Consider the following 26,837-nt stretch of genomic DNA (forward strand, 5'->3'; position numbering starts at 1 on the left):
TGCCCTGGTCAGGGGCAGTTACCTCAAGAATAATCTGTACTTTTTTATTGGATTGGGATAAAAATTTTGCTTGTCTCCAAATACCCACTCTCTGGTCAGCTGGTTCCATTGAGTTTTTGTGGACTTTAAATATTAGCATGCAAACATGGTCCTAGGACATGAAACACCTTAACACATCAACTATCACCTGCTCATATCAAATAAGCATAGAGGGACAGAAATCAGAAGAACGATGACACTGATCAGGTAGATGTTGACAGAGGAGCTTATAGGGAACTAGAAAGAACTAGAACACCCAACACCCCAGGGGGCTCTGCATCATGCAGGATGTGCTAGAGCAGAAGTGCTTATTTTCAATGGCTTTTCTGTGTCGTTGGGACAATAAGGCTTCAGTGCAGGACTAAAACAGAGGACAGTATAAAAAAAGTGCACTTCAAATATAAGCAGTGTCACCATGGATGGCATTTAGACAAAAAGCACATTGAGACTCCAGGGAAGGTGGCATTTGTATTGGCAGAGTTACTGGGGAAGGATTCTGAATGAGATAAGTGGAAATAGAACTGAATGGTGAGGTGAAATGGAGTGGGGCAGGGTGGGGGGAGGCACCCCAGGGTGGCGGCGATGGAGCAGGCATCAGCACGAGCACTGTCAACTGGTCGTCTCACTAATCAAAATGAGGAGCACAGTCCATCCTGCCAATCACTACACAACAGTTTCTGAAAGCTGAAGGTGCCGAACTGCATTTAGACAAGAAGGATTAATGAATACTTTGGCGTAATTTGCTCACTTAAATTCAAGATATTTTTCCTCTAGTTTTTTTTTAATTCTTTATGAATGTGAAAAGTTTGACAATATTGCTATTTATCTTTGTTGAAATCTCCAGGGTATTTTGTGCTATGTAAATTCTTTATTTAAAAACTCAAACTTTCATTTAATTATGTCTTCCTTGCAGGGGGAAAGAGGCCAGGAAGGAAGAATTGGGGCTCCAGGACCAATTGGTGTTGGTGAGCCGGGCCAGACAGTGAGTAGCAAAAAATTCTAGATGGAACAAAAATGACAAATATAGTTGTATACGCTGTTTCTGGTTAGAATAAGTGGTTAAATTAAGCCATCTTTATCTTTTTTGGACAACAAAAGATGATATATATGAAAAGATAAGATCCAAGTATTATTTTTCATAACACTTGAAATATATATATGTATATGTACATTTATATATTTATTTATAGGACATGTACCGCAGTCTCTCTCTTACTGTAATCTCTTACAAGATTAATCCGCTTGTCCAAGAAGGAAAGAGTCCTCATAATGTCAAAATTTCCTAAGAGATAGGAGGTCTATATTCAGACCTAGTGTCTATATTCTGTAATTGACTTTTCTGTAACCATGAGAAAATCTCTGAGAATAAGGACCTTGCTCATTGCCTAATCCATGAGTACACTCTAAAGCTAGAACTCATGATGTCAGACCAGTAATACCCGTGTTATTTACAGCTTCCACCTGATGTAGCTTTGATGTTTACTATTGTTGGAGAAGAAAAACTTCTATCAAAAGAGAACTGGAGAGGAAATGAATAAAACATAAGTATTCTACTATAAGAAGGTTTTTAACTTTTCAAGTAATCATCATTCTCCTAGGACAGAACAGTAGCTGCCTTGCTGGGGTACAAATAAGCACAACTGATTGTAAATACTTGGTCTCTCAATTGGGTTTTGCACTGCATAGTTCCTCAGATGTAAATATTAACAGAAACATGTGCATCCTTGCTGTACTCTGAAAATGAAATAGTAGCATCCTATTTGAGGGTTAGGCTTTTCATTAATGTCTGGATACAGTAATTCAAAAAACAGACCCTCATATAGAGGAAAGATACAATGGACTAATCATCTAGTCTTAGTTTCCACTAACTAGACAGTACCCTTAAAATGAAACCACTGAGAAAGAAGACACCGCTGGTTCTACATTGGAGTGGTTGGAAACGCAGAAAACCAAAAGTGACACCTGGTAGAAAGACACAGACCCAGAGAGGTCGCCATGTGTAGAGGGAATGCAGCAGAGAATTTGAGAAGTTTTTGACAGCCATGAAAAAGAATTTTTCACAATGCTCTGAATTATTGGGAATAAAAATGAACTTCATATTTCACCACAACGCCTTTATGAACTGTCCTAAAGAACCCTAGGATTTTGAAGCAAACGTAAGACCTATCACCAATGTGGTGTCACTTGAAACTACAAACCCATACACAACACAGGAGCAGGTTAGGAGTTTTCAGGCCCATTTAGAGCCCAAGTGAATGTTGACAAGATTGTCACTCATAACACTGTGTTAATGGGATGGCTTTTTTCTACCCTGCCCAATCACTGAAGAAAGATATGTAACTTTGAAGGTCCTAGCTTAGTTCTAATTCTCTCCTTGTTTTCCACTGAGTGAGCAAGTCTTTGCTCCTGATTCTCTCTCCCAGGCTTCCAAGACTTAGTCCCACCACACAACCACACTTTCTTACCCACAACAGTTACTCTGTCAGCTTACATGGTCACCTCTAGTGTTCAGATCTCTTTCTGTTTTATAACCCTGTGATTTCCCTTATTTATTTATTTTTTGGACCTTCATTTTAAAGGAAGATTTGTATCATTTGCCTTTCTGTTTGTAGCTGGAGAGTTTTCACAATATTGCCAAAACATGAAATTATTATTTGTTTTCCTGCTTTCCAAGCCACAGTTACACAAATCAGAGTGACACTGTGAAACCTGTCATTTAACTGGGAACTAAAATCATAACAAAGATGGGATGAATCTCAAGTAATGTATGAAAATGTTGCCCCCAAATGTCATAATGAAAAATTAACAATGCAGGTTTTTGAATTATTTCGAAGTAACATAAAGTCTTCTCTTAGGACTGACAATGAACGGTTCTACTGAAAGTTCTTTACATTTGTTTCCTTGCCTGAATCATCTCAAGCGGTTTCAGGTTTAGTACTACTCTCCTCTTTCATAACAGCAATGCAAATATAATTGATTGAGTTAATATTCCAGCTCCATAACCTAACTTCGAACTGTCAACTGTCATCTTTAATTATATGATTACCAGTAGTTTTGTGCTGGTCTGATAGATGATGGATTCATGAAAAATACATTGGTTCAGACTCTCAGGGTGATCTGTATGTTTTTTGTACAAGGATATTCAGAGCCCTATAGGTAAAAAAATACCCCCTGATGTAAAACTATAATTACTTTGAAGTTAAAAATAAAGTAGATGGCACTAAGTGAATATTAAGGACAATTTTTATTATAGTATATTTATCTTTAATGCTTGCAATGTATATTGAAACTACTCATTGATTATCCACACTATTGAGATTATTAAGGAAAATAATAAGAAAATGGATGATGGATAATATTTTATCTTGTTAATGTCTCATATAAAGTATTTCTGATCAGACCGTGTTAACTGATAATTAGTTTCTTCCACTACATATGTTTTACTTAGAGGTGTTCATTAGAAGCCAAATAAGAATATTATAGTTATAATTGGTTCTCATGGCCTTTGAAAAGGACACTGTGAGCTTTTTACAGAGCATTTCTGTCTTTGAAAAAATAATGTGTTGGTACTGTCTTAATAAATTAAAAGTATAGTTCATCTAACCCAAGTACCTGCTCTTTCTCTTCTCTGGTTAACAATCATCTTTCATCTTGAGTGTTTAAGTGGAAAACTTGAGAATATACTGATGGTGTGGAATATTACTCTGACAGTTTCCACTAATTAAACCTCGGATCACTGTTTTTTAAAATGTCCCTAAGTGATTGTTCACAAGCATTAACTCTGTTCTCAGCAGCTTGGAACACATGATTCCTCAAAGCCTTCATTATTTTTATTTTCATCTTGGCTAATGTACTCTAGAAAAGCAGAGATGGAAGGAAGGTTCAGTGTTTAGTCTGTGCAGCATGCCTCTCTCCACATTGCTTACTATAAGCCATTCACTCTGAGACTACTTTATTTGTAAAAACTTCGTAAAAGGACATTGAGTGATGGGAGGATTCAAGTAAAATAATTAAAATAATTCTGATTGTGTTAGCAGATATTTATTGATTGCTTATTATATAAGAGCTTTAAATCTCTGATTTAATCCTTATAGTAATATTGTGCTTGGGGTAGGTACTATTGCTTCCACCATTCTGATGAGAAAGCTGAACTTTAGAGATTAATTTAGTTCTTTAAGGTCACATGCCTATATAGCAGAGCTGAGACTAGAACCTCAGTCCAAATGACACCAAAATCTTCCTTTAATTATCATGGAAGACTGTAAACTCTATGAGTCAGGGAGCAGGGATGTCTGCTGTTTTAGACCCTAGCACAGTGACTTGCATGTATCAAGCATTTGGTAAATATTTGTTGAATGAATGGGAAAAAAATTGAATGAACTGGAAAAAGACTTTGCATTCAACGTCAATTGAGTTATTTTCATTTGTCATATCAGTGGGGAAGAAGAATAATTTGTCAATTATTTTGTTACACTGTGGTATTAGCTAGGGCTTGTCCATTGAGTTTGCAATCTAGTTTTCATGCTTATATTTATTTTTCCCCTAGTTAACGGCTCTAACATCAGAGTAAGCTGTCATGGATATTAGAGCTTTGATTAAGGTTCTTGGATCATTAAAAGCTAGTTTTCCCACAAGCATAGCAATTTAAATTGAATTAAATGCTAGCTTTTTCCTTTAATTAAAGTCTTTACTAAATTGGCTTTGCATAAATACTAAAGAAGCCTTTTATGATATACAATATTAGGGAAAGGCAAAAAAATTAAATATGGGATACAATTAACTTTCTTCTAAATCTGTAGCTGTGATCAGTTACTGATGAGCATAAAGCTGTATCCTAGTTTTGCAGCCACGCTTGATATACAGCTTGCAGCTGTATATCAAGTCCCAAGATCATTCAGAGTGTCTGCAGCATGCTGGCTGCAGCTTGCTGGCTTTGGAGCTCTGGGCAACTCAGTCGACCTTGTTCCATCACAGATTTACTTCCCAAGCAAGTGAGCCCTAATTATCTTTCTAGATCCATTAGAGGAAAAGCTCTAGTTTATGCTTCTATGATTCTTGTTATTAGTCCTTTTTCTACCTTTTTTTTTTTTTTTTTTTGCTTTTTGGCCAAGAGGAAAGACAGGACAAATTTATAGCTTTTTAAAATTCCTAGTTTAAGAGACTATTTTGCTGTTGTCTTTTATTTTTCAATTAGTATGTTTCCTATCAGTCCACTTCAAAGCCTGTATTGAGATGTCCTCACCTTTCTAACTGCCCTTCTGAGCAATTAACCATATGAACTCCTCCATTTTAATCATTGGCCAAAAACCCTGTTTCCTCTCAATGATTCTATCAAGACTCCTATTTGTACATAAACCTCCAGTGGGATGCAACCAGTTCCTGAAAGAATTCCGGTTTGAATCCAAATTTATCAGGATAGAAATTAAAACAACATGTAAACAGAATTCCGTGATTTGAAACAGCTGTGCAATGATTTCTTCACAGGGCTCTCCTGATACTTCATTCAATTATTTAATCACTCCGCATCCTTCTCCAGGCCACTTAGTCCTAGATTTTCAGCCTCTCCTCGGGGGATTTATTTCCTCATCCTTATTCTAAAGGGTCACTTAATTTCCATTTTCTGCTAATTTGAGGACATCAAAACAGAACCTCTTATGCCAATCAAATGGTACAGTGAAAAGATTATTCTTCACAATCTTAAGATTCTATGGATTATTATGGTGTTTACTAGGAGGATTCTCACTAATAACCTAGATAGGACTCTATCGTTACGTGCCCATGTTAACTGAGATATGACCATTTTCTTTCTTCCTCTCTCCTCCCTTCCCTCTCCTCTCCTCCCATTCTCTCTCTTTCTCTCCTCTCGCTCCTCACTCCCTCTTTTCCTAACCAGGGTCCCCGTGGGCCTGTGGGAGCCCCAGGAGAGAGGGGCTTACCAGGAGAAGGATTTCCAGGACCCAAGGTAACAATCGCATCTTCTACACTAAGGAAAAACGCTTTGTCTTGCATGGTCATGATTACAAATTTAAAAATGTGTCCTAGCCAATTATCCCAAGTCAAGTATTTTCCTGACCATCTTCACCCTGTTCAATATAGTAATATGGAAATTTCCCCTTAACACGAAACTATCATGGTATTTGCAATTATAAATAAGTAATTAAAAGACTTCTGCTTCATATAATTACTGCATATGAAATTAGAAAAATCACTTAACATAGTTGGTAGTCATTAAGCCCCAGTGATAAATAACATCTTTATGCCCAGAAATGAAGCTATACCAAGGTTTACTTACAGCTGTTTTGTGAAACATAAATAAGAAACAGTCTAATAAACCAATTAGTCAAACAGTATTGTTATTAATATAAGAAAGGAAATGTGGGTGAGTGGAGGGAACCAGAGTTACCTTATTCCCAGAAGGAGCAAAATGTTACGGGAGACCTACCTTCTACCTGGCAACTGAGAATTTAAAGGTTTCCACCGCTTCCCATGTATCTTGGAGCTCAAGTTCCTCTAGACCAGGGCTTGGCAAACTTTTTCTGTAAAAGGCCATAGAGTAAATATTTTACGCTTTGTGAACCATATGGTATCTGTTGCAACTACTTAACTTCTGCTGCTGTAGCACGAAGCAGCCCTAAACAGTGTATTAATGGATGAACATGGCTGTGGTCCTTACTGCTGTTTGCAAACAACATGCAGTGGGTTGGATTTGACCAATGGGCTATAGTTTGCTGATCCCTGGTCTAGGCTGTTTACCTACAATATGTAGCACATTTGCCAAAGGCCACACAGGAAGTGATTTTCCAAGACATTTTGGGCAGCATCAACAGCCTTTCAGAATAAGTAAGGATAAATTTTGGAGACCTTTTTCCTTCTTTTCTAAAGTCTTTCTCCCAAACACACTCACATACAAGCCTGCAGACACACTGCTCAGAGAAGCACATGCTGTTTCAAAAGTGTCTAGGACCTCCCACTTCAGTCATTTAGTCAATTGACTAAGATCTGACCTCCTCAATACAGCCTCACACTCTAAAATTGCTTCTCATTCTCATGCTTCCACCATGATCAATATTCAGTTACCTATGAGAAACCTAAATCTCAACTAAAGGGAAATCAATTAGCCAAAACAAATAATTCCAAGTTGTGAGTGATTGCTGGGTTCAATTTTAAAAGATGCCACTGTTAACTAACAAATTTTAATTTGTCATAATAAATGGAAATAATATATTGGATAAAAGGGACATTACTAATGCCCTTGACTAACCCAGATATCATGAGAAGTCAGAGATCAGCAATTTGGCAGCGCATTTCAAAAAGTTTTGACACATAATTTCTTGAATTTTTTTGACACATAATAAATCTTTCTTAGTGTGTAGCCAAAACAACCTGGAAAATTCAAATAGAATTATTTCTCTTTATTATCTGTAGGGTTTTTTCCTCCAAAAATAAGAAAGAAATGAGATAGGAATAAGTGAAACACTGAGCAGCATATTTTAGGGCACGTCCTAGTGACAGGTGCAACTGGATGATACAATAATATCCTCACTCAAAATAACTCATGTCACTGCATTGCCCTCTGTCTCACCGAAGAAAGACCTCATCATAGTCACTGTTGTTTTAGGGTTGACTATATGCAATTACACTCTGTGGTAATGATCAGAAGAACCCACGAGTCAGAATACTTCACTCCCCCACCTGCAAGACCAAGACCAGGAGTCTTCTACACGTGCAACTTGGGACAGCTTGGCAATGTCATAGGGCTTATGTGAATAAATTATGAATACAGAGAGACAGAGAATACATACATACTTCCTGTTTCCTAGGTTTCTTGCAAACGTTCTTTGATTTTACCCTTGGTTCAAATAAATTCATGAAATGTTTGCTACTTATGATTGATTTTACAGTTTACTTTTTGTACAAATGCACAAAGGATTATGACTTCATTGATACTACATTCTGACCAGAGCTATTCATATAGGTCTTGTGACTCTAAAAGCATATCCAAGAAGATTTTCCATAAATTCTTCTAGAACTAAGTTTTCAATAAATGTTTATATTATGTTATATTATATGCTAATATAAAACATTTAATATTTCAGTCTTAGCAAGTATTATTTCATATACTGAGAGACAAATTTTCATTATGTAATAATGGAATCAGCTGTAGAAAGTTGAGGAAACGGAAGACTGATTCAGTTGGCTGCAACACGTGATTGATTAGCTCTCCCATGGATATTTCTACTTAAACTGGAAATGGAGCTCTTTTCCAACTTCAGTGATGCCGCCTATGTGTTCTACTTGGACAGTTTCTTTCCTACTTATGAATGTGAATACTAATTTATTTTTTGCAAATTATACATCTTGGAGCTAGGTAGAATTACCCATTTGTAGTAAGCAGTGAATTTGGATGCTTTGAATTCTTTGTTTTAAAACCTTAATTTTTATTAGTGCATTGATATCCCTCTCATATACTTTTCAGGGTGAAAAAGGCTCTGAAGGACCAGTTGGTCCACAAGGATTACAAGGCCTGTCAATCAAAGGGGACAAGGTACTACATACAGGGTATAGAATAGAAAAGATGGCAATAACATTATTTTTCCCTTGTTCTTTATGTATGCACATTTATGAACTGTATACAACCTGACAACTATACCACACAGATGTTCAGTATTTATAAAGGCCCTAAAGACCCGTGGGAAGGGAAAACTGCTGAAGGAGGAAAGGATTTAAGAAATGTGCAAAAAAAAAAAAAAGGACCTCATATCAATTTGGAGTCATTTATATGTCAATATCTAAGCACATCATTATACATTATATTAGAATAATGACTGACATTGATGAATATCTTGGGTGTTATATTTCTACTTGAATTACTTACTCTTTTTATTTGTCATTTACTAGTAGCTATCTCTTCTGGGTATCTGTATTTAAGTAGTAGAGATAGTGGAGAATAAATAGAGAATTGTACAAATTTTAGATGTAATACAATTCTTGGTTTAAATAGTTCAGCTCTGGTTGTGTAACTCCAGCTCCAAAATACTCTAAAAATATGTAAAATGCTCTTTCTTCCTTTGGAGCAGTGAGAACTCAGTGCAACAGAACTGTTATGTTATGAGTTCAGTAAATTAACCATTTCGGGTGTGGTTGACCTGGCATTTGTGGCTTTATATCTGGAGCTCACGCAGAGAAAACACACTGAAATATCAGGACATTATCACATAGTAACTGTGAAGCTTTCATCTGCTATTCCCTTACCAACCAGTATATCTTCCCTCTCCCTTCCCCTTCTCTTCCTTTCTTATTCTTTTATATTCCATGATTCAAGTGATTAAACACTACTATGATAACAACCCCCAAATATATACAGTTGTTACAGAACAAGGATATAGTTTTAGTACAGATAGTTAAATGTAAATTATAATGGACAAGAGAGGATATCTCTTATGTGTTATTGAATATCTGCAGAATAGTGATTATGAGTGAGGTTCTGGAGTCAGAGGGAGTGGATGTGAATCTTGCTTCTGCCATCTAACAGTAGTGTGACTGAGAGCCACTTGACCTTATCTGGAAAATGGGGGTGCTTCCTTCCAGATGGTCATTGTGAGGATTAAGTAAGATAAAGCATGAAGAGCATGTGGCACAGCACCTGCCATATGATAAGCAGTCAAGTTCTGAGTCAGAACAACTGAGCTCTGAATTAGAACTTGAGTCCATTATGTTTTTCCTTCCGTGGTATTTATTTAGACTAGGGGTTGACATAAACTCTAATAAGAAGCATGTTCCGAGGCATGTCATAATGACAGGTTCAGCATGCTTTTTAATATTGTATAAAATATGATCTAATCATGTGCTTTTGCTCATAAAAATATACTTATTTAGCCCAGGCACTGGCAAACTATAGGGTGGGCTGCCTGCTTTTGTAAATAAAGGGTTATTAAAATACAGACACACCTGTTCACTTAGGTATTGTCTATGGATGCTTCTGTACTACCAAAGCAGCACTCGTTAATTATGAAAGAGACATTATTATGGCCCTCAAGCATAACATATTAACTATCCAACTGTTTAAGGAAAAGTTTGTACATCCTGATATAGTCTAAAAACAACTGGTATTAAACTAAGCATATTTACCCACGTTGCCTAACCCAATGGTCAATTCTCAGTTGTCGACTTACTTGACTATCAGTAGCACCCCTGATAGGATCCTCACCTTCCTGAAACAATCTCTTCACCTGATCTCTCTGGCTGCACCTTACCAGTCTCCACTGCTGGCTCTTCTTCATCTCTCTGACCTCTAATACTTGAGGGCCCAAATGGCTCAGTCCTGGAACCTTCTCTCTTTTCTATCTTCTTGGAAGACTCATGCAGTCATGGCTTTAAGTGCCATCTGTACACAAAGGGCTCCCAAATTTATGTCTCCAGCTCAGCTCCCCCCTGCCTACTTGATACCTTCATTTGGATGTCTATTTTGGGCATCTCAGGCTTAACATGTCCTAAACTGAGCTCCTGATATTACACCCTCCCCCAACCTTGCTTCTCTCTCGGGCTTCTCCTCAGTAAATGACAAGTCTATTCTTCCAAAAACCTCAAAGACATCCTAGGGTCCTCTCTAACTATAATGAATCCTGTTGGATTCAAAGTATAGTTAGGATCTGAGCTCTCCCCACCACTTTCACTCCAACAGCCTGGTCCACGCCCCCATCATCTCCCATTCAGACAAGCTCTTTAATCTAGTCTCAGTACAGCGTCCAGAGTGAGCCTTTCAAGACTAAGTCAGATCTTTCACTTCTCTGCTCAAAACCCTCCAGTGGCTTCTCACCTCATTCAGAGAAAAGTCAAAATTCTTACTATGACCTAAAAGTTCCTGTTGGTTGTTCTGCCTGAGCCCACTGCCACACTTCCCTTGACTTCATCTTCTGTCACTTTCCCTTATGCTCACTAGCTCCTTGCTGTTTCTGGAACGTGCCAGGCATCAGCCTTGCACTGGATGTTTGCTTTGCCTGGAATACTTTTCCTCCCAGCTTCTACATGGTTCATTCCCTCTCATCAGTGAGGCCATCACTGACCACATTATCCAAAATTGCATTTATCTCCCCCTTCCTTGATTAATTTTTCTCTTTAGCACTTATTATTATTTTTTTAAATGGAAGTACTGGGGATTGAACCCAGGACCCTCGTGCATGCTAAGCATGCGCATGTGCGATACCACTGAGTTGTACCCTCTCTCAGCACTTATCATTATTCAACATACTGTTTTTTTCATCTGTCCATCTTGTTTATTATCTTCTGTTTCCCTTGCAAAAATGAAAGCTCTATGAGGATAGAGATTTTTGGCTGTTTTGGTCGCTGCTGTTTCCCTATGTCTGCAACAGTTCCCCATGTTTGGAACTTAACAAATATTTGTTGAAAGACACAAAGAATGGATGAATGATACTGTCATTCTTCCTGATAACTCTCATTTTGTTCCCCAAATTTATTTCATGGAAGGAGAAAGTGAGGGTCTTCAATATTGTTGCATTTATTTTAGATAATTTCTTAATTTTTAAAATGCATTTTAGTAAGATTTGGAGAAAAATTAGAAAATTTAAAAATATTTTCTTTAATTTCTCTCTCAAATATTGATTTTCTTGTATCCTAAGAATTTAATACTTTTACATATTTCTGTTATGATCCTAACAGAAGTGTTTGTGTCATTATAATAACTATTCAGGAATTTTTGGTTCTTGAGAGAAAAATGAATGATAAATATAAGCTAGTGCAAATTTTCACCAATTTAGACTAGTGAAAACATCATACACTGTTTTGGCAAATTTGAACTATAAACTATTTAAAAAGAATGATGTTTTCTGACTTTCTGTGTTGAAGTTTTTTATGGTATAAAGACAGATTTTAATCCAGCATAATTCAAGATTAATAAAGTATGAAAAAATGAGGTTCAGTTTTATTGTTATATTTCTGACTTATTTTCTATACAGGGGGATTTGGGACCTGTGGGACCTCAAGGACCAATGGGCATCCCTGGAATTGGGAGTCAAGGGGAACAGGTAATCAATGCCTTCTCTCTTTCTCTTTGGTACAGAACATTCTGGCCAAATCCTGGTGTTCACTGAAGGCCAGTCCCGCAAACAGCTGTGCATATATTTGATAGTGAAATTGCAATGGAATACATATCCAAAAGTGCATGTAGGGAAGGATGAGATGGTTTCATGAGATTTTAGTCTTTAGAACTTCCAAAGACTTAAAAAATAATTTGTGTGTTTCTCGGTGCTGTGACTTTCAACATTAAAGCCTAATTAACAGAATAACAGTTTTGGAATAATATATTATATATTTAGTTTCCCTTGGGAACGATAGTTTATTTACCTCTTGGATTGTGTGTGTTTTTCCCCTTGAGGCTTTGTGAATGATGATATCCTGTTCTTTTCTAATGCTAATAGAGTAGTATTTCCCTACCAGTATATCAATCTGGAAAAATATTCAACTTAAAACAAGGACCAGAATCAGAGGCAACCACTTTACTGAAGGAGCATCATTCCTGAATAGAAGCAAAGCACAGATAAAGTTTATAAATGACTCTTGGCCCTTCTTGGTCAAAAAAAAAGATCTCTGAGGATGTCTCTACATTTACGGCTGAACTGCTTCCAAAATCTTCTGACTATAACTTGAAAAAGCTGGGTAATTTTGTTAGGTCAAAATAATATGAAGACAATATAACAGTACCATCTCCCTACATAATCTTATTTAATCAAAGTGGCCAACAAATCCAAATTTTTTCTGGATGTCCTTCTGTATAGAAAGTGGCAAATCAGTTTGATTAAAATTGATGATTAAGGTTTGAATTATTCTGTTGCTTAGAGAGCAAATAGTACTTCCTTTATCTAGCATAGTATGAGAAGGGAAGGATAAAAAAGATAATTCTAAATCTCACTGTTGACATTAACTCTGAGTTTATTTCTAACCATATTCTAATCAATTAGAAATTTTGCTGTTAATCCAAGCAACAGTCAAGTGGGATCTTACTCCTTTTTCTATTTCCTTCCCCTTGGTAGAGGTCCCAGTATAATACATATTATATAATACATATTATATAATACATATTATATACATATATATATATATATATATATATATATATATATATATATATATATAATAGTATAATATGTGTTACAAATTAAGAGGATTAAGATACAGGAGAAGCCAAGATTGATCTGTATATAAATATTTCAGTAATAATTACGAGCTGGACAGTAATCAAAACAGCACGATCATGGCACAAAAACAGACATATGGATCAATGGAACATAATAGAGAGCCAAGAAATAAACCAACAGACTTATGATCAATAAATCTTTGACAAAGGAAGCAAGAATATATAATGGAGAAAAGACAGTCTCTTTAGCAAGTGGTGTGGGAAAACTGGACAGCAGCATATAAATCAATGAAGTTAGAACACTCCCTCACACCATCAAAAAAATAAACTCAAAATGGCTTAAAGATTTAAACATAAGACACTGTAAACCTCCTAGAAGAAAACATAAGCAAAACATTTTCAGACTAAATCTTAGCAATGTTCTCCTAGGGCAGTCTACCCAGGCAATAGAAATAAAAGCAAAAATAAACAAATGGGACCTAATTAAACTTATAAGCTTTTGCACAGCAAAGGAAACCAAAAGCAAAACAAAACAGCAACCTACAGAATGGAAGAAAATATTCACAAATGATGCAACTGACAAAGGTTTAATTTCCAGAATATATGAACAGCTCATATAACTTAATAACAACAGCAAAAACCCAATCCAAAAATGAGCAGAAGACCTAAACAAGCAATTCTCTAGTGAAGACACACAAAGGGCCAATAGGCACATGAAAAAATTCTCAATATTGTTAATTATCAGAAAAATGCAAGTCAAAAGTATAATGAGGTATCACCTCACACCAGTCAGAATGGCCATCATTCAAAAGCCCACAAACAGTAAATGCTCAGAGGGTGTGGAGAAAAGGGAACCCTCCTACATTGCTGGTGGGAATGTAGTTTGGTGCAGCCATTATGGAAAACAGTATGGGTATTCCTCAAAAAACTAAAACTAGACTTACCGTATGATACAACAATCCTACTCCTGGGCATATATCCAGAAGTAACCATAATTCAAAAAGATACATGCAACCCAATGTTCATAGCAGCACTATTTATAAAAGCCAAGACAGGGAAGCAGCCTAAATGTCCATCGACAGATGACTGGATAAAGAAGCTGTGGTATATTTATACAATATAATACTATTCAGCAATAAAAAGAATAAAATAATACCATTTGCAGCAACATGGATGGACATGGAGATTGTCATTCTAAGCAAAGTAATCCAGAAAGAGAAAGAAAAATACCATATGATATCCCTTATATGTGGAATCTTAAAAAAAAAAAAAAAAGAAAAGAAAGAAAAAAGAGGACACTAATGAACTCATTTACAAAAGAAACAGACTTGCAGACATGATAAACAATCTTATGGTTACCAGGGAAAGGGGGTGGGAAGGGATAAATTTGGGAGTTGGAGATTTGCAAATGTTAAACACTATATATAAAATAGATTAAAAAAACCCCAAACTTCTTCTGTATAGCACAGGGAACTATCTTCAGTATCTTGTAATAACCTTTAATGAAAAAGAAAATGAAAACAAATATATGTATATATATGCATGACTAGGACATTATGCTGTACACCAGAAATTGATACATTATAACTGACTGTACTTCAATTAAAAAAAATAATAACTAAGAGCTGTTTTTTTGAGGGGAGGGACTACACAGGATCATGGTTTGACTATACCCCCAGGCATTCTAAAACTTTGCAGTTTATTTGCTAGTTTCTGCAAAATAACTTCAGCTAGTTTCTGATTCCAGAAGTGGCTGGACAGTACTGTCACATCCTGGGTCTTGTGGTGTTCCTGGTGCTGAGTCACCACTATGGGGCTGAAAATGAGGTTCAAAGAAAGCCAAGTGTTTCCAGATGGCCTGTGAATCTTGGACCTCCCACCTGACACTTCCTGTTGGCTTTAATGCTGTTTTTTGATAGAAGTTCTTGCTCTTCAGCTTGGGGAAAGCAAAACAAAACAAAACAACAAAACCCTCTTTGACTTCTTTTATTTTCTCATCCCCTTCTCTTATTCTCCAAGAGAAAAAACTTTCAAGGTACACATGACCATATGGAGCCAATCCCTACTGGATAGGAAATTTAATAGAAGGTGTTATTTGTAAACTGCTCTGAACAAGAAAAGAATTTGTTTACCTTTTTAAGATAAATGATTTAAATTCTACTTAAATTTAACCTCTCTGTAGGCAGTTATTCATTTTTCTTCTTATCCTTTATTTTACATGTTTCCCCACTGGATTACTGTTATTAGATCTTTCCATTTCTCTTACAGAAATTAATTTTCCCACTCATCAGTTTCTAGGGGAAAGAAGATAGAAATTATCCAAGCATCTTTAATGACCACAAAGCCATGAAACTAGAAATCAACTACAGAGAAACAAAGGAGAAAAAAAAGGAAAGTATGGAGATTAAACAACATGCTATTAAAAAACCAATGGGTCAATGATGAAATCAAAGTTGAAATTAAAAAATACCTTGAGACAAATGAAAATGAAAATGCAACCACACAAAATTTATGGGACGCAGCAAAGGCAATGCTAAGAAGGAAGTTTATTGCAATGCAGGCCTTCCTCAAAAAAGAAGAACAATCTCAAATAAACAATCTAACCCACCAGCTAAAAGAATTAGAAAAAGAAGAGCAAAAAAACCCCAAAAGTCAGCAGAAGGAAGGAAATAATAAAGATCAGGGAGGAAATAAATAAAATAGAGATTTAAAAACAATAGAAAAAAATCAATCAAACCAAAAGCAGGTTTTTTTTTTTTTAAAGTAAATAAAATTGACAAACCTCTGGCCAAACTCACAAAGAAGAAAAAAGAGAGAGCACAAATTATCAAAATAAGAAAGGAAAATGGAGAAATTACAACAAATAACATAGAAATACAGAATATTATGCAAGAATATTATGAAAAACTATATGGAACCAAAATGGATAACCTAGAGGAGATGGACAAGTTTCTGGAAACATACTGTCCACTGAGACTGAATCAAGAAGAAACGGACCACTTGAACAAACCGATCACTAGAAGTGAAATCGAATTAGCAATAAAAAACCTCCCTACAAATAAAAGTCCAGGACCAGACGGCTTCACCGGGGAATTCTACCGAACATACAAAGAAGAATTCATACCAGTCCTTCTCAAACTCTTCCAGAAGACTGAAAAAGAGGGGATAATCCCAAACTCATTCTATGAAACCACCATCACCTTGATACCAAAACCAGGCAAAGACACTACAAAAAAAGATAATTATAGGCCAATATCACTGATGAACATAGATGCAAAAATCCTGACCAAAATATTAGCAAATAGAATCCAACAGCACATAAAACAGATTATACATCATGACCAAGTGCGGTTTCTAGGGGAACTTCTGTTTCCAGCAACATGTTTTCAATATCCCACAAGTGGCCTGCAGATTTTCACTAAATATTTGGGTGCCTGACTACTTCAAATCTCTTACTAAGTAAAGTGAAATATAAATAATCATATATCCATGTGTACCCACATACATGCACATATAACCTTTGAATTTTGGGGTTCCTTGCATGCGACTTGTAGACACCTGTAAAAGTCAGGAAGAATTTCTTCTTATGATAACTCAATATTTACACTAAACTTTAGCTTCCTTAAATTTTTTTAGCCTGCTTCATCTTCATCAACCAGAGAAAAGGGGAATAATATCTGTCATTTAAAAATGAATAAGCATAAAAAATGAATAAGCAATTGTATCATATAACTGGAGACAACATTTGTGATAAAATAATCATGAATCTATAACCATTACTTGCACCATCATGACCTGCAGGGTGAAAACAAAAGAAAATCTTATTATGTCTCTCATCATGCCTTCAAATATTTTTCAGTGAGGAAATTTTTTTTTCTTTTTCTTGCCATGGAAACAAATTACCAGCAGGCTATTGACTTTTCTTATCACTTTTAGGTAATAGCAAGTTATAGGGTTACCTCCCAGTTTCAAATCACAGGTTCAATCTTGTAATAAAAACTATCTAGTCAATGATTAATCTTCCTTTTAATTTTCATTCGTCTGCTGTGAGCTGCAGGGAGAGCCTGTGGTCCATGGGGTCGAATGTGCTTCTTATGCCTCCCAGGCTGAATCAAGGATGGGAGGATGGGGGGAGGGCACAGAGGTTCGTTCTTGGCTGGTCTCTTGTTGGCGGGCTTTGGGTCCTCTGGTCTTGGCAGATGTTTGATGATTACACTTCCTGGTGGGGCGCCTGTGCTGTCCCTGCGGCTGCCCCTCCTGGGACATGGATGAAGGACTCTCTTCCTCCAGCTGTTTCTCCCCATCAGCCTCTTCTTTTCTGGGGGTTTACTCCGTGCTGACTCTCTCTGTTGGAGTTCCATTACTCTTTCAGGTCCTCTTGGACAGGATTCAGAACAGTTCCAGGTCAGCTCCAGGCATTTAGAGTATATCTGGCCCACAGAAAAATAACTTGTGTGGCCTTTGCACTGACAAAGTCTGGCTGCACAGGCTGATCCCACCCCAGCCCTCTCTGGGCTGTCACAGCCCATTTTAGCTTTGTCAGGCACGAGTCAGACGCTGGCACACTGTGTCCCCAACACAAAAATCAAGGTCTCCAGCTGGTTTCACTGATGTTTCCTTTCTAGAACGTGGTAAAGAGAAAAGCAACCCTCTCATTTTCTCCAATACTCTATGAAACTGCTTTCTCCAAAGAAGACCTTATCAAGCTCTGTCTCTTCCCCTTTTTTATACTCACAGTGTGAGTGAGAGTCAAGTGTCAGACCATTCTTCAGTTTGGTGCCTGCAGGCTATAGCTTCTTAGAGCCTCGGTCGAATTTTCAATGTAACATCCTGAGAAGTATCTCTTGGTACAGCTAGGATATAGGTTTGCCTGCATGTGACTGAGAGGTGAAATCAGTTAATAAGATAGAATTTTTATTTCTCTTATTTATAACTCCAAGCTGGTGTATTGGCTCTATTCATCAGGGTCTTCAGAGGTTCAGACTTCTTCATTCTTGTTGATCTGCCCTTCCAAGGGTGCTTCCCTCATCCACATGGTCCAGGAGAGTCACTAGGTCTCCACTTCAGCCATGCAGATGGGAACAGGGAAGAAGGCTTCCCTTACTATGAACCAGAAATAAGTGATCAATTATGGGTTGTTGACTAAACTTTTATTTTATAGGATCTGAAACTATTCTTATCCAAATTTCTTCTTAATTTCACTAATATTATTTTTTAAATTTTATTTTAAAGGGAATCCAAGGTCCTATTGGTCCACCTGGTCCACAAGGGCCCCCAGGACAAGGCTTACCTGGTTCCAAGGTAACTTTCTAAATGAGAGCAGAGTTTAATCTACCTATATTCTAACTGGTGTTTTCTGGTCAGTGACCAGTGCATTTGGAAGGCAGCAGAGGAAATGAACTTAAAAACCAGAGATCTCTGCTTAATGCAAAATGTTACTGATATCCATAATGGTTTAGAGAATGTAATATGTTTTCTTTATGCTCTTAGAAGTGTTCACAGTTATCCCCCTGTACCTGCAGAAGACTGGCTGTAGGACTCCCACACCTTTCCCACACCAAAAGCTAAGGTTGCTCAAGTCCCTTATATAAATGGTTTGCATATAACCTACTCACATCCTCCTGTATTTTTAAAGTAATTTCTAGATAACTTAATAATACCAAATACAATGTGAATGCTATGTAAATAGTTACTGGCATGTGGCAAATTCAGGTCTTGATTTTGGTGCTTTTTAGAATATTTTCCCTGGATACTTTTTGTCTAAGGTTGGATGAATCTGTAACTAAGTCCAAGCTCAGACCACTTCCTGCACAACAAGCCAATAAGTCAGGAGACAAGGTGTTGGGGCAGGGAAAAACAACTTCCTTTGGAAAGCCAGCCACCCAAGAAGATGGCACACTAATGCCCTAAAGAACCTTAGTTTGGGGTAAAATTCAAGCTTCTTTCATGCTAGGGAATGGGGAAAGATGAGAGAATTAAGGCCAAGCAGTGACAGTCAACCTCAGATGTCTGGGTGCCAGCAAGGGGCAAGGGTCTGAGGAGAGTTGTGAAGACATTTTGTTCTTGGTCAGTTGACTTCGGTTGAACTGAGTCTGGTCCTGATATTCCTAAATCTTGACAATTGTTATTTTTGTTCATATTTCCTTATCTCCCCATGGGAAGCTAGGTTCGGGTAAGGGACTATTTGCACAAATCTTAAATCTGTAAGCAGAATCATTTTAGTGGTTAACATGTCTACGTGCAGCACTAGGCAGAGACATATGATGCAGAGGTTAAAGCAGCAGAAGAGACAGGTATAATATGCAGGCAGAGATGCCAAGCTTCTTCTACAAACAAGAGGCAGGTGGGGAAGGGGGGATCTTAGTTCCTGAAGAACAGCTCAAAAACATCTGCCAGATGGTTATGTCTATCCCTTGAGGAGGAACTAGGACTCTGTTTTATCACTGAACTACTGTCATTCCCTTTCTTGACTGCTTTTCCTTTGTTTCTGCATCCCCTCACTTCCCTAACTAGTAACTGCATGTGCCTGCTCTTTGGAACGCAGGGAAGGCCTAGAAGACTAAAACCTTTTCTACAAACAAGAAATAGAGGAGAATGGAGGGGCGTTTTTGCCCAGGAGGGCCCCGCAGGGTCCTGCTTGGTTTCAGTCCCCTCTTTTCTCTGATACTCCTCATTCCTGAGGGAACAGGGGCAGACAAGAAAGAGAATAAAAAGTCTAGGATAGAGAAGTTAATCACAAACTCGGCAGAAGAACTCGATTTTATGGGGACTCAGTTTCAAATCCATGGATGCAGAACCAGTGGCTACTGAGGAGGATGGACTATCTTTACACAGTCTTAACATACTGTTTTCAGTACTTTTACTTCTGAGACCCTATTCTAGCAACTCAAGCAGTAATAGCAATAGAGGCTGCCTGTGGGTTGGCTAGTTTTCATTTCACCAATGAACCACGGTAGGTCCAACAATAAAAATGTTTAGTTAAAGATATGGAGTCAGAAATAATCTAACAAAAATTTTCTATGAACTTGGGAATCAAATTATCTTCTGAATTGGAACAATTATTTATCTCTGGGGGAGAGGCATGACACTTACTATTTAACCAGCTGTCCTTAACGTTGCTGCAAAGAATCACTAATCACTGTTAAATAACTTCTCTGAGAGTACATATCTTTCAGCGCACTTGTCAGAGACTCCCATGTGAGATGTAGTTCAGCAGAGGACAGTGAGTGTCCTTGAGATTTCCAAGCGGAGCTCAGGCTGTTCTCTCTGGTTATGCTACTGCTTTTGATCAGCAGTAACCCTGACTTCTCATGTGTCAATTTTAGTTGTTCTGGAATATAATGGCCTATCTTTTTCAGGTACCCTCCTTGGGGGCTCCTTAAAGTCAATTCTGAGTATGCTACACCGCCTATATTTCAAGCCAGATCATATATACATTCATATGTATGTGTGCATGTGCATGTGCACGTGTGTGTGTGTGTGTGTATGCATATAAAATAAAAATATATATCTGCCTGAAGTATATATCCGATATGTATTTATATTTGAATATATATACACACACACACGTGAATGGAGCACATAAAACTCAGTTTTATCTTATTTTGTTGATATATTTTGCTCTTAGGAGGTCAAAGGTAGGAATATATTGTTTTTCTTTTGCTGCTATAATCAAATACTCTTCAAATATTCTTTCCTCCCAGGGAGAAGTAGGCCAGAGAGGACTTACAGGTCCTAGAGGACCAGTGGGAATTGGAGTACAAGGTCCAAAGGTGAGTTGACTAAGCTACTTAGAAGCGTTCAGATAATTTATGTAACATTATGTAACGTTTCATTATACCCAAATGCAATACAGATCATGCATGTGTCATCTAAATGTTATTTCACTGATTTCTGAATATTCAGAAAAGAGTCTGATGCTTAACTCTTATCATTTAAGAAAAACCAAAATCTTTGTTTCTTTTAATGATGACTTTTTTTGTTATTTATTGATTAGTATCAGAAGTAAGTCCTCTTTCAGCACCGAGTGATTCTTTAAACACGTTATTGCCTGCCGTGTTATAAAAGCACAGCAGGATTTCAGGAAAGGTCACTTCCCTTCTTTTGTGGCTGGCCCCTTCTCATCCTTCAGATCTTAGCTCAAAAGCTATTTCTTTAAAAGTCACTTCTAAAATCTAAAGTCTGTCCACTCCACTCCTGTTACCCAATTTTTTAAATGCACACTATTTGTTTCCCTTGCTTTTACCACTTATCTCAACTTGCATGTTTTTTGAATGACTTTTCATCTCACTATACCCTCCGGAAACGCACTGCTCAGTAGGGCAGCCACTAGCCACATGTGGTTACTGAATACTTGACACGTGGCTGGTATGAACTGAGATGTGCTGTCAGTGTACTATACACACTGGATTGCAAAGCTTGGTACAAAAAAAGAATGTAAACAAGGTGATTAATACATTTGCATATAGATTACATGTTGAAGTGATAAATTTCAGATGCAGTGGAGTAAGTAAAACGTATTATTAGAGTTGTTTTCATCTTTTAATGTTATATTAAATGTAGCTATTAATAAAGTTATGATTGCATGTATGGCTTGCTTTATATGTCTGTTGGACAGTGCTGCTCCACTGGGGCAGGGACCTTGTATACTTTTTTTCCTGTTTATGATTCAACCCAGTTTGGGGACACAGTAGGTACTCAACAAATGCTGTTGAATAAATAAATGAATCTTTACTTTACCCTTCACAATTTCTATAACTCATCCTGAAGGCATACAGGATCTGGAAGCCATGCTGAGGATGAAAATCCATGATTGTTCTACTGGCATTGTCATGATCCTTATGAGAACTTGGGTATTAGAAGAATATGTAAGCTGTGGGTCTAAGACGAATATACATGTTGCATATACATACACATATGATTGCAAGAGATATAAAATGTACTAATACAGTGATAATAGTGGCCATTTGTTGGATGCTTTTGGTGTGTCACACGATGTGCTAAGTGCTAAATATGCTAAGTATATGTATATGTGTATCTACATACATACACACTATATTCACATCTGTACACGTCTGGAGTACACGCATGCACACAAACACACTGTGTCATCTATATGCCAGTTTCAGAGAGGCCATATAGAGCAGCAGGTTCAGCAGTGACACTACCTACATTCAAATCCCAGTTTTGCACTAAATAGATGTATAATCTTCAGCTTCTCTCACTTTAAAAAATGAAATATTTAAAACATACTCATTACTGTAGAGAATAACAAAGAACACCCATGTTTTCCACAATCTAACTTTATCAAATATTAACTTTTGCCACATTCATTCTAGAATTTAAGAAGCAGCATTATAGACATAGCTAGAGGTCTCTGCCTGTGCCCCGAATCCTATTGCCTTCCCTCCCATAAATTTGCTGTTTATCATTCTTTCAAAGTTTGTATAATTTTCCCACGTTTTTATCCATAAACCATATATTGCTTTTTTATATTCTTGAATGTTCCATAATATATCATTCAGCAATTTTATTTATATTCAGCCTTATGTGTTATTTGTGTTTTTATGCCTTTGATTCACCCATTTTATTTGCTCTATGATACTATATTATATGAAAATATTTCATTTAAATTTATCCATTTTCCTATTGATGGACATTTAAATTGCTTTCCATTTTTTGCACTTGCCAACAAGGCTGCCATAAACATTCTCTGAGTTTCCTCTTGAGTAAGAATACATGTCTTTCTCACTAGCAGAGGATAGATTGCTATAAGCAGAATTGGGAGATCACAGGGAATTTTCCAGACACCGGAATAGACAATGAGTAAAATGTTTGGACCAGTTTACTCTCCTTTTAGCAACAGGTGACAATGCTCTTTTCTCTACATTCTTGCCAATATGAAGTGTGTAAAAATATATCTCATTGTTTCAGTTTTTATTCCCTCATAACTGAACAGTTTTTGTGTGCCTAAGTGGACCTCAGTTTTTCTCTTTTGTAAATTTCTGTAGATACTCATTTTGGGGGGATGTTGGGTGTCCTTTTCTTATTAATTTCTAGTTCTTTATGTATCTGGATAATGGTCCTTTGTTATTTGGGTTGCAAGTATCTTAGGTTATGGCTTGTCTTTTTCACTTTACTTAGAGTACTTTTCAGTATACAGAAGTTTTAGATTTTGATGTATTTCTATCCCTTTATGGTTTGGGCTTTGGTAATATTATTTTAAAATATTTCTTGACTCCTAACTTATTCTTAAGTATTTTCTTATGAAAATTTTGGTGTTTTACTTTTTTTATTTAGATCTTTAATCCACTTAGAATTTATTTTTGTGGATGGGGTAATGTAGGCATCTGTTCTTTCCCTGTAGGAATAACCAAATATCCCAGCATCAATTATTAAACAGTTCATGTTTGCCACACTGATTTGTAGTACCTCCCATGTCATATATCAAGTTTCTATATTTGTGAGAATCAGTGCTCAGCTCTCTGTTAGGCTCCACTTGTCTATTTTTATCTCTCAGTGCTATCACCTCTCTGTCTTCAGGTTAAATATTGAGTCTTTCAAACCACAGATTTAAACTAATTTTTCAGTAAAATATTTGTCCTTTTATCCATAAAGATCTCCTCCTCCTTCTTCTCCTTCTCCTTCTTCTCCTTCTTTTTTTTTTTTTTTTTTTTTTTTTAGTTAAAAAGGTAATTTGGAGAAATTTTTGCAATTGTGGATTGTTTTCTATTTCTGTACCTTCTAGTTAGCTATAACAAGTCTATAGGAAAAGCATTTTTTGTTGTCATTTGTTTTGTTTTGGTATACTGATTTTTGTATGTAGCCACTTGATAAAATCTCTTATTATTTCTTATTATTTCTAATTGTAAAGTCTCTTGATTTTTTTACACCCTCTGTACATAATCATGTTCTCTGAAAATAAAAAGTTTTACCTATTCCTTTTTAGTTCTATTTCTTATTTACTTTTTATCATTTTACACTGCTAGGATCTTCAGTGCAATGTTTAAATGGAAGTGACTTCAGAGGAAGTGCTTCTAAAATTTCACTTTTAAGTGTGTCATTTGCTGTAGGGTTCTGATAGATATTCTCCATTAGGTTCTGTTTCAACTGTAGCAAAAGTTGCTTATTAATCATTAATGAATATTGGATCTTATTAGACTCTGCATCTACTACCTGTATTGTTTTTCCCTTTTAATCTATTAACATTACACTTCCAGAGTTTTTAGATGTTGAACCATCCTGGCATTCTTGAGGTAAACTCAACTGACTGTGATGTATAATTTTTTATAATAATAATTACATTGACTAATCTTTTATTCCAAATTTTTGCATCCACTTTAAATAATTCTATTTATTGCATGATTAAAAAAAAAGCACATGGTTAAAGTGTATCTGATAAGTTTTGCCATATGTATGTGTTCTTGAAAACCATCACCACAACCAAGATCATACAAGCATCTATCACCCCCCAAAGTTATGATATGTCCCTTTGTAATTCCATCCTTTCATCCCTCCCTAATATTTCCTTTCTCTATTGATCTGCCTTCCACAGATCTGCTTTCCAATCATCTGGTAACCATTGCTCTGCTTTCTGTTATCATAGATGTGTTTGCATTTCCTAGAATTTTATAATAAATAGCAAAATATTCTATATATGCTTTTTTCCTGTAATTTTTTCACTCAGCAAAATTATTTTGAAATTCATGTTTAACATGTAGGAATAGTATTCTGTTGTATGAATATACCACACTTTGTTCATCTAGGCACCTGTTAATGGAAATTTTGATTTTCTCCAGCTTTTGGATATTATAAAGATCTTATGAACATTTGTGTACATATCTTCGTATAGACATATGTTTTCATTTCCCTTTGGTAAATACCTAGCAGTAAAATGGCTGGGTCGTATGGTAAGTATCTGTTTAGCTTTTCAAGAAACTGCCAAATTGGTTTCCAAAAACATCTGCATTTTGTCTATATTTTCATTGGGTTTGAAATTCTAGATTGACAGCTTTTTTTCCTTTTTTCTCTATCTGCTTTTGAGATTTTCTCCGTATCACTGGTTTTGAGCCATATGATTATAATGTGCCTTAGTTCTATTTTCTTCATATTCTTTGTGTTTGGAATTCATTGATCTTCTTGGATCTGTGAGTTACTGATTTTGTCAAATTTGGGAAATACTAGGCCAGTATTTTTTGAACTGTTTTCTGCCCTCAACCTTCACCCAGGGAATTCCAACTTTAAATTTAAATGCTTGAAGTTGTTTCACAGTTCACTGAATCTCTGCTCATTCTTTTTCAGTCTCTTTTCTCTCTGTGTTTCATTTTGGATAGAGCTTATTGATATATATTTCAGTGTATTGACCTTTGTGTCAGTGATAGCTAATCTGCTTTTAATTCTATCCACTGTATTTTTTTAATCTCATAGTTTGCAATTTTCTACTCCAGAAGTTCAATTTATGTCCTTCTGTATCTTTCATGTCTCTATTTTACATGTTTTAACTTTTCTCTAGTTTCTTGAACATATGGAATGCAGTATGAAAACTGTTTTAATGTCCTTACCTACGAATTCTTTCATCTGTAATTTTCTGGGTCAGTTTTTGCAGCTTTTTTGAATCACGGGTAATTTTTGATTAGATGTCAAACATTGTAAATTTTACCTTTTTGGGTGCTAGATTTTTTTGTATTCCTATAAATATTTTTAAGCTTTGTTCTTAGATGCTTCTATGTTACTTGAAAACATTTTGAGCCTTTTGTTTTTGCTTTTAAGCTTATTAGGTAGGAAAAGAGTAGCATTTAGTCTAGGGTTAATTTTTTCCCCACTTTTGAGGCAAGACCCTTTTTAGAACTCTAATCATTGCTTTCAGAACGATGAAGTTTTCTTTCTTGTCACTGGGAGCAGGCACTGTATCTCATCTGCTGTCAGTTCTCTCTAATCCTTTAAATGGGTTGTCTTCCTGGCCCCGGGAAGTTTCTTCACTCTGTGCTGAACAGTATTCACCTGATGCCTCCAGGGGGATGCTCAGCAGATCTTCAAAGTTCTCTCCATGTCACTTCTTCCTCTCTGGTAATCTACTTTGTGAATTTCTGACACTTGGGCTTGCCCAGACTCTCCCCTTTGTCTCCTTAAATGAGAGAGACTTTTGATCTTTCCCTGGATCCTCTCTCCCTGCACTCTGGCCTGGAAACTTTATCCAGGCAGTAAACTTGGGAAATCATAGCATTTGCCTATTTTGTTTCACCTCTCTCAGGGATTATTATCCTTCATTACTTGGTGTCTAATGTCTTGAAAGTCATTGTTTCAGATATTTTATCTGCTTTTTTTCAGTTGCATCAGGTGGGAAATGAAATCTAGTTCCTATTCCTCCATTTTGACCAGAACTGTGAAGGAAAAGCCAGGCTGGTCTAACAAGATAACTCACAAGTCTAGAAATGTGAAGGAGAGGCTGGGCTGGGCTAACAAGATAACTCAGAAATCTAAGTATTGGAATACTGATCTGAGTTCTGCTGGACTAACTTGTAAATCTAAGTTAATTAGTGTTGGTTTGCTGTTCATGTTTTTTTGCTAGGCAGCTGGGTTTTCAAAGATACATATCTGGCTTTGGAATGTTGGTTTGCTGCCTCCCCGCCTCCACTTTTGTAATGATAAT

The 26,837-nt window shown here is 36.5% G+C and overlaps 1 protein-coding gene and 1 long non-coding RNA gene across 3 annotated transcripts in view; one reads left to right on the top strand and one right to left on the bottom strand.

Moving 5' to 3' along the window:
- LOC135321694 (uncharacterized) overlaps positions 1-26,837 on the bottom strand; it is a 205,728-nt gene that overhangs the window by 54,599 nt on the left and 124,292 nt on the right. For both annotated transcript variants that reach the window (XR_010381681.1, XR_010381680.1), the window contains exon 5: positions 6,482-6,575. This is a non-coding gene — a long non-coding RNA (uncharacterized LOC135321694). The remainder of the gene's footprint in view (positions 1-6,481; positions 6,576-26,837) is intronic.
- The window catches only part of COL28A1 (collagen type XXVIII alpha 1 chain), a 152,347-nt gene that overhangs the window by 35,217 nt on the left and 90,293 nt on the right, over positions 1-26,837 (top strand). The window contains exons 12-17 of the mRNA XM_064487550.1: positions 953-1,021; positions 5,933-6,001; positions 8,516-8,584; positions 12,012-12,080; positions 18,422-18,490; positions 20,893-20,961. Of these exons, the coding sequence (XP_064343620.1) occupies positions 953-1,021; positions 5,933-6,001; positions 8,516-8,584; positions 12,012-12,080; positions 18,422-18,490; positions 20,893-20,961 (414 nt within the window). The remainder of the gene's footprint in view (positions 1-952; positions 1,022-5,932; positions 6,002-8,515; positions 8,585-12,011; positions 12,081-18,421; positions 18,491-20,892; positions 20,962-26,837) is intronic.

The sequence above is a fragment of the Camelus dromedarius genome, chromosome 7 (assembly GCF_036321535.1).
Source record: "Camelus dromedarius isolate mCamDro1 chromosome 7, mCamDro1.pat, whole genome shotgun sequence".
In the NCBI taxonomy this organism is placed as follows: domain Eukaryota; kingdom Metazoa; phylum Chordata; class Mammalia; order Artiodactyla; family Camelidae; genus Camelus; species Camelus dromedarius.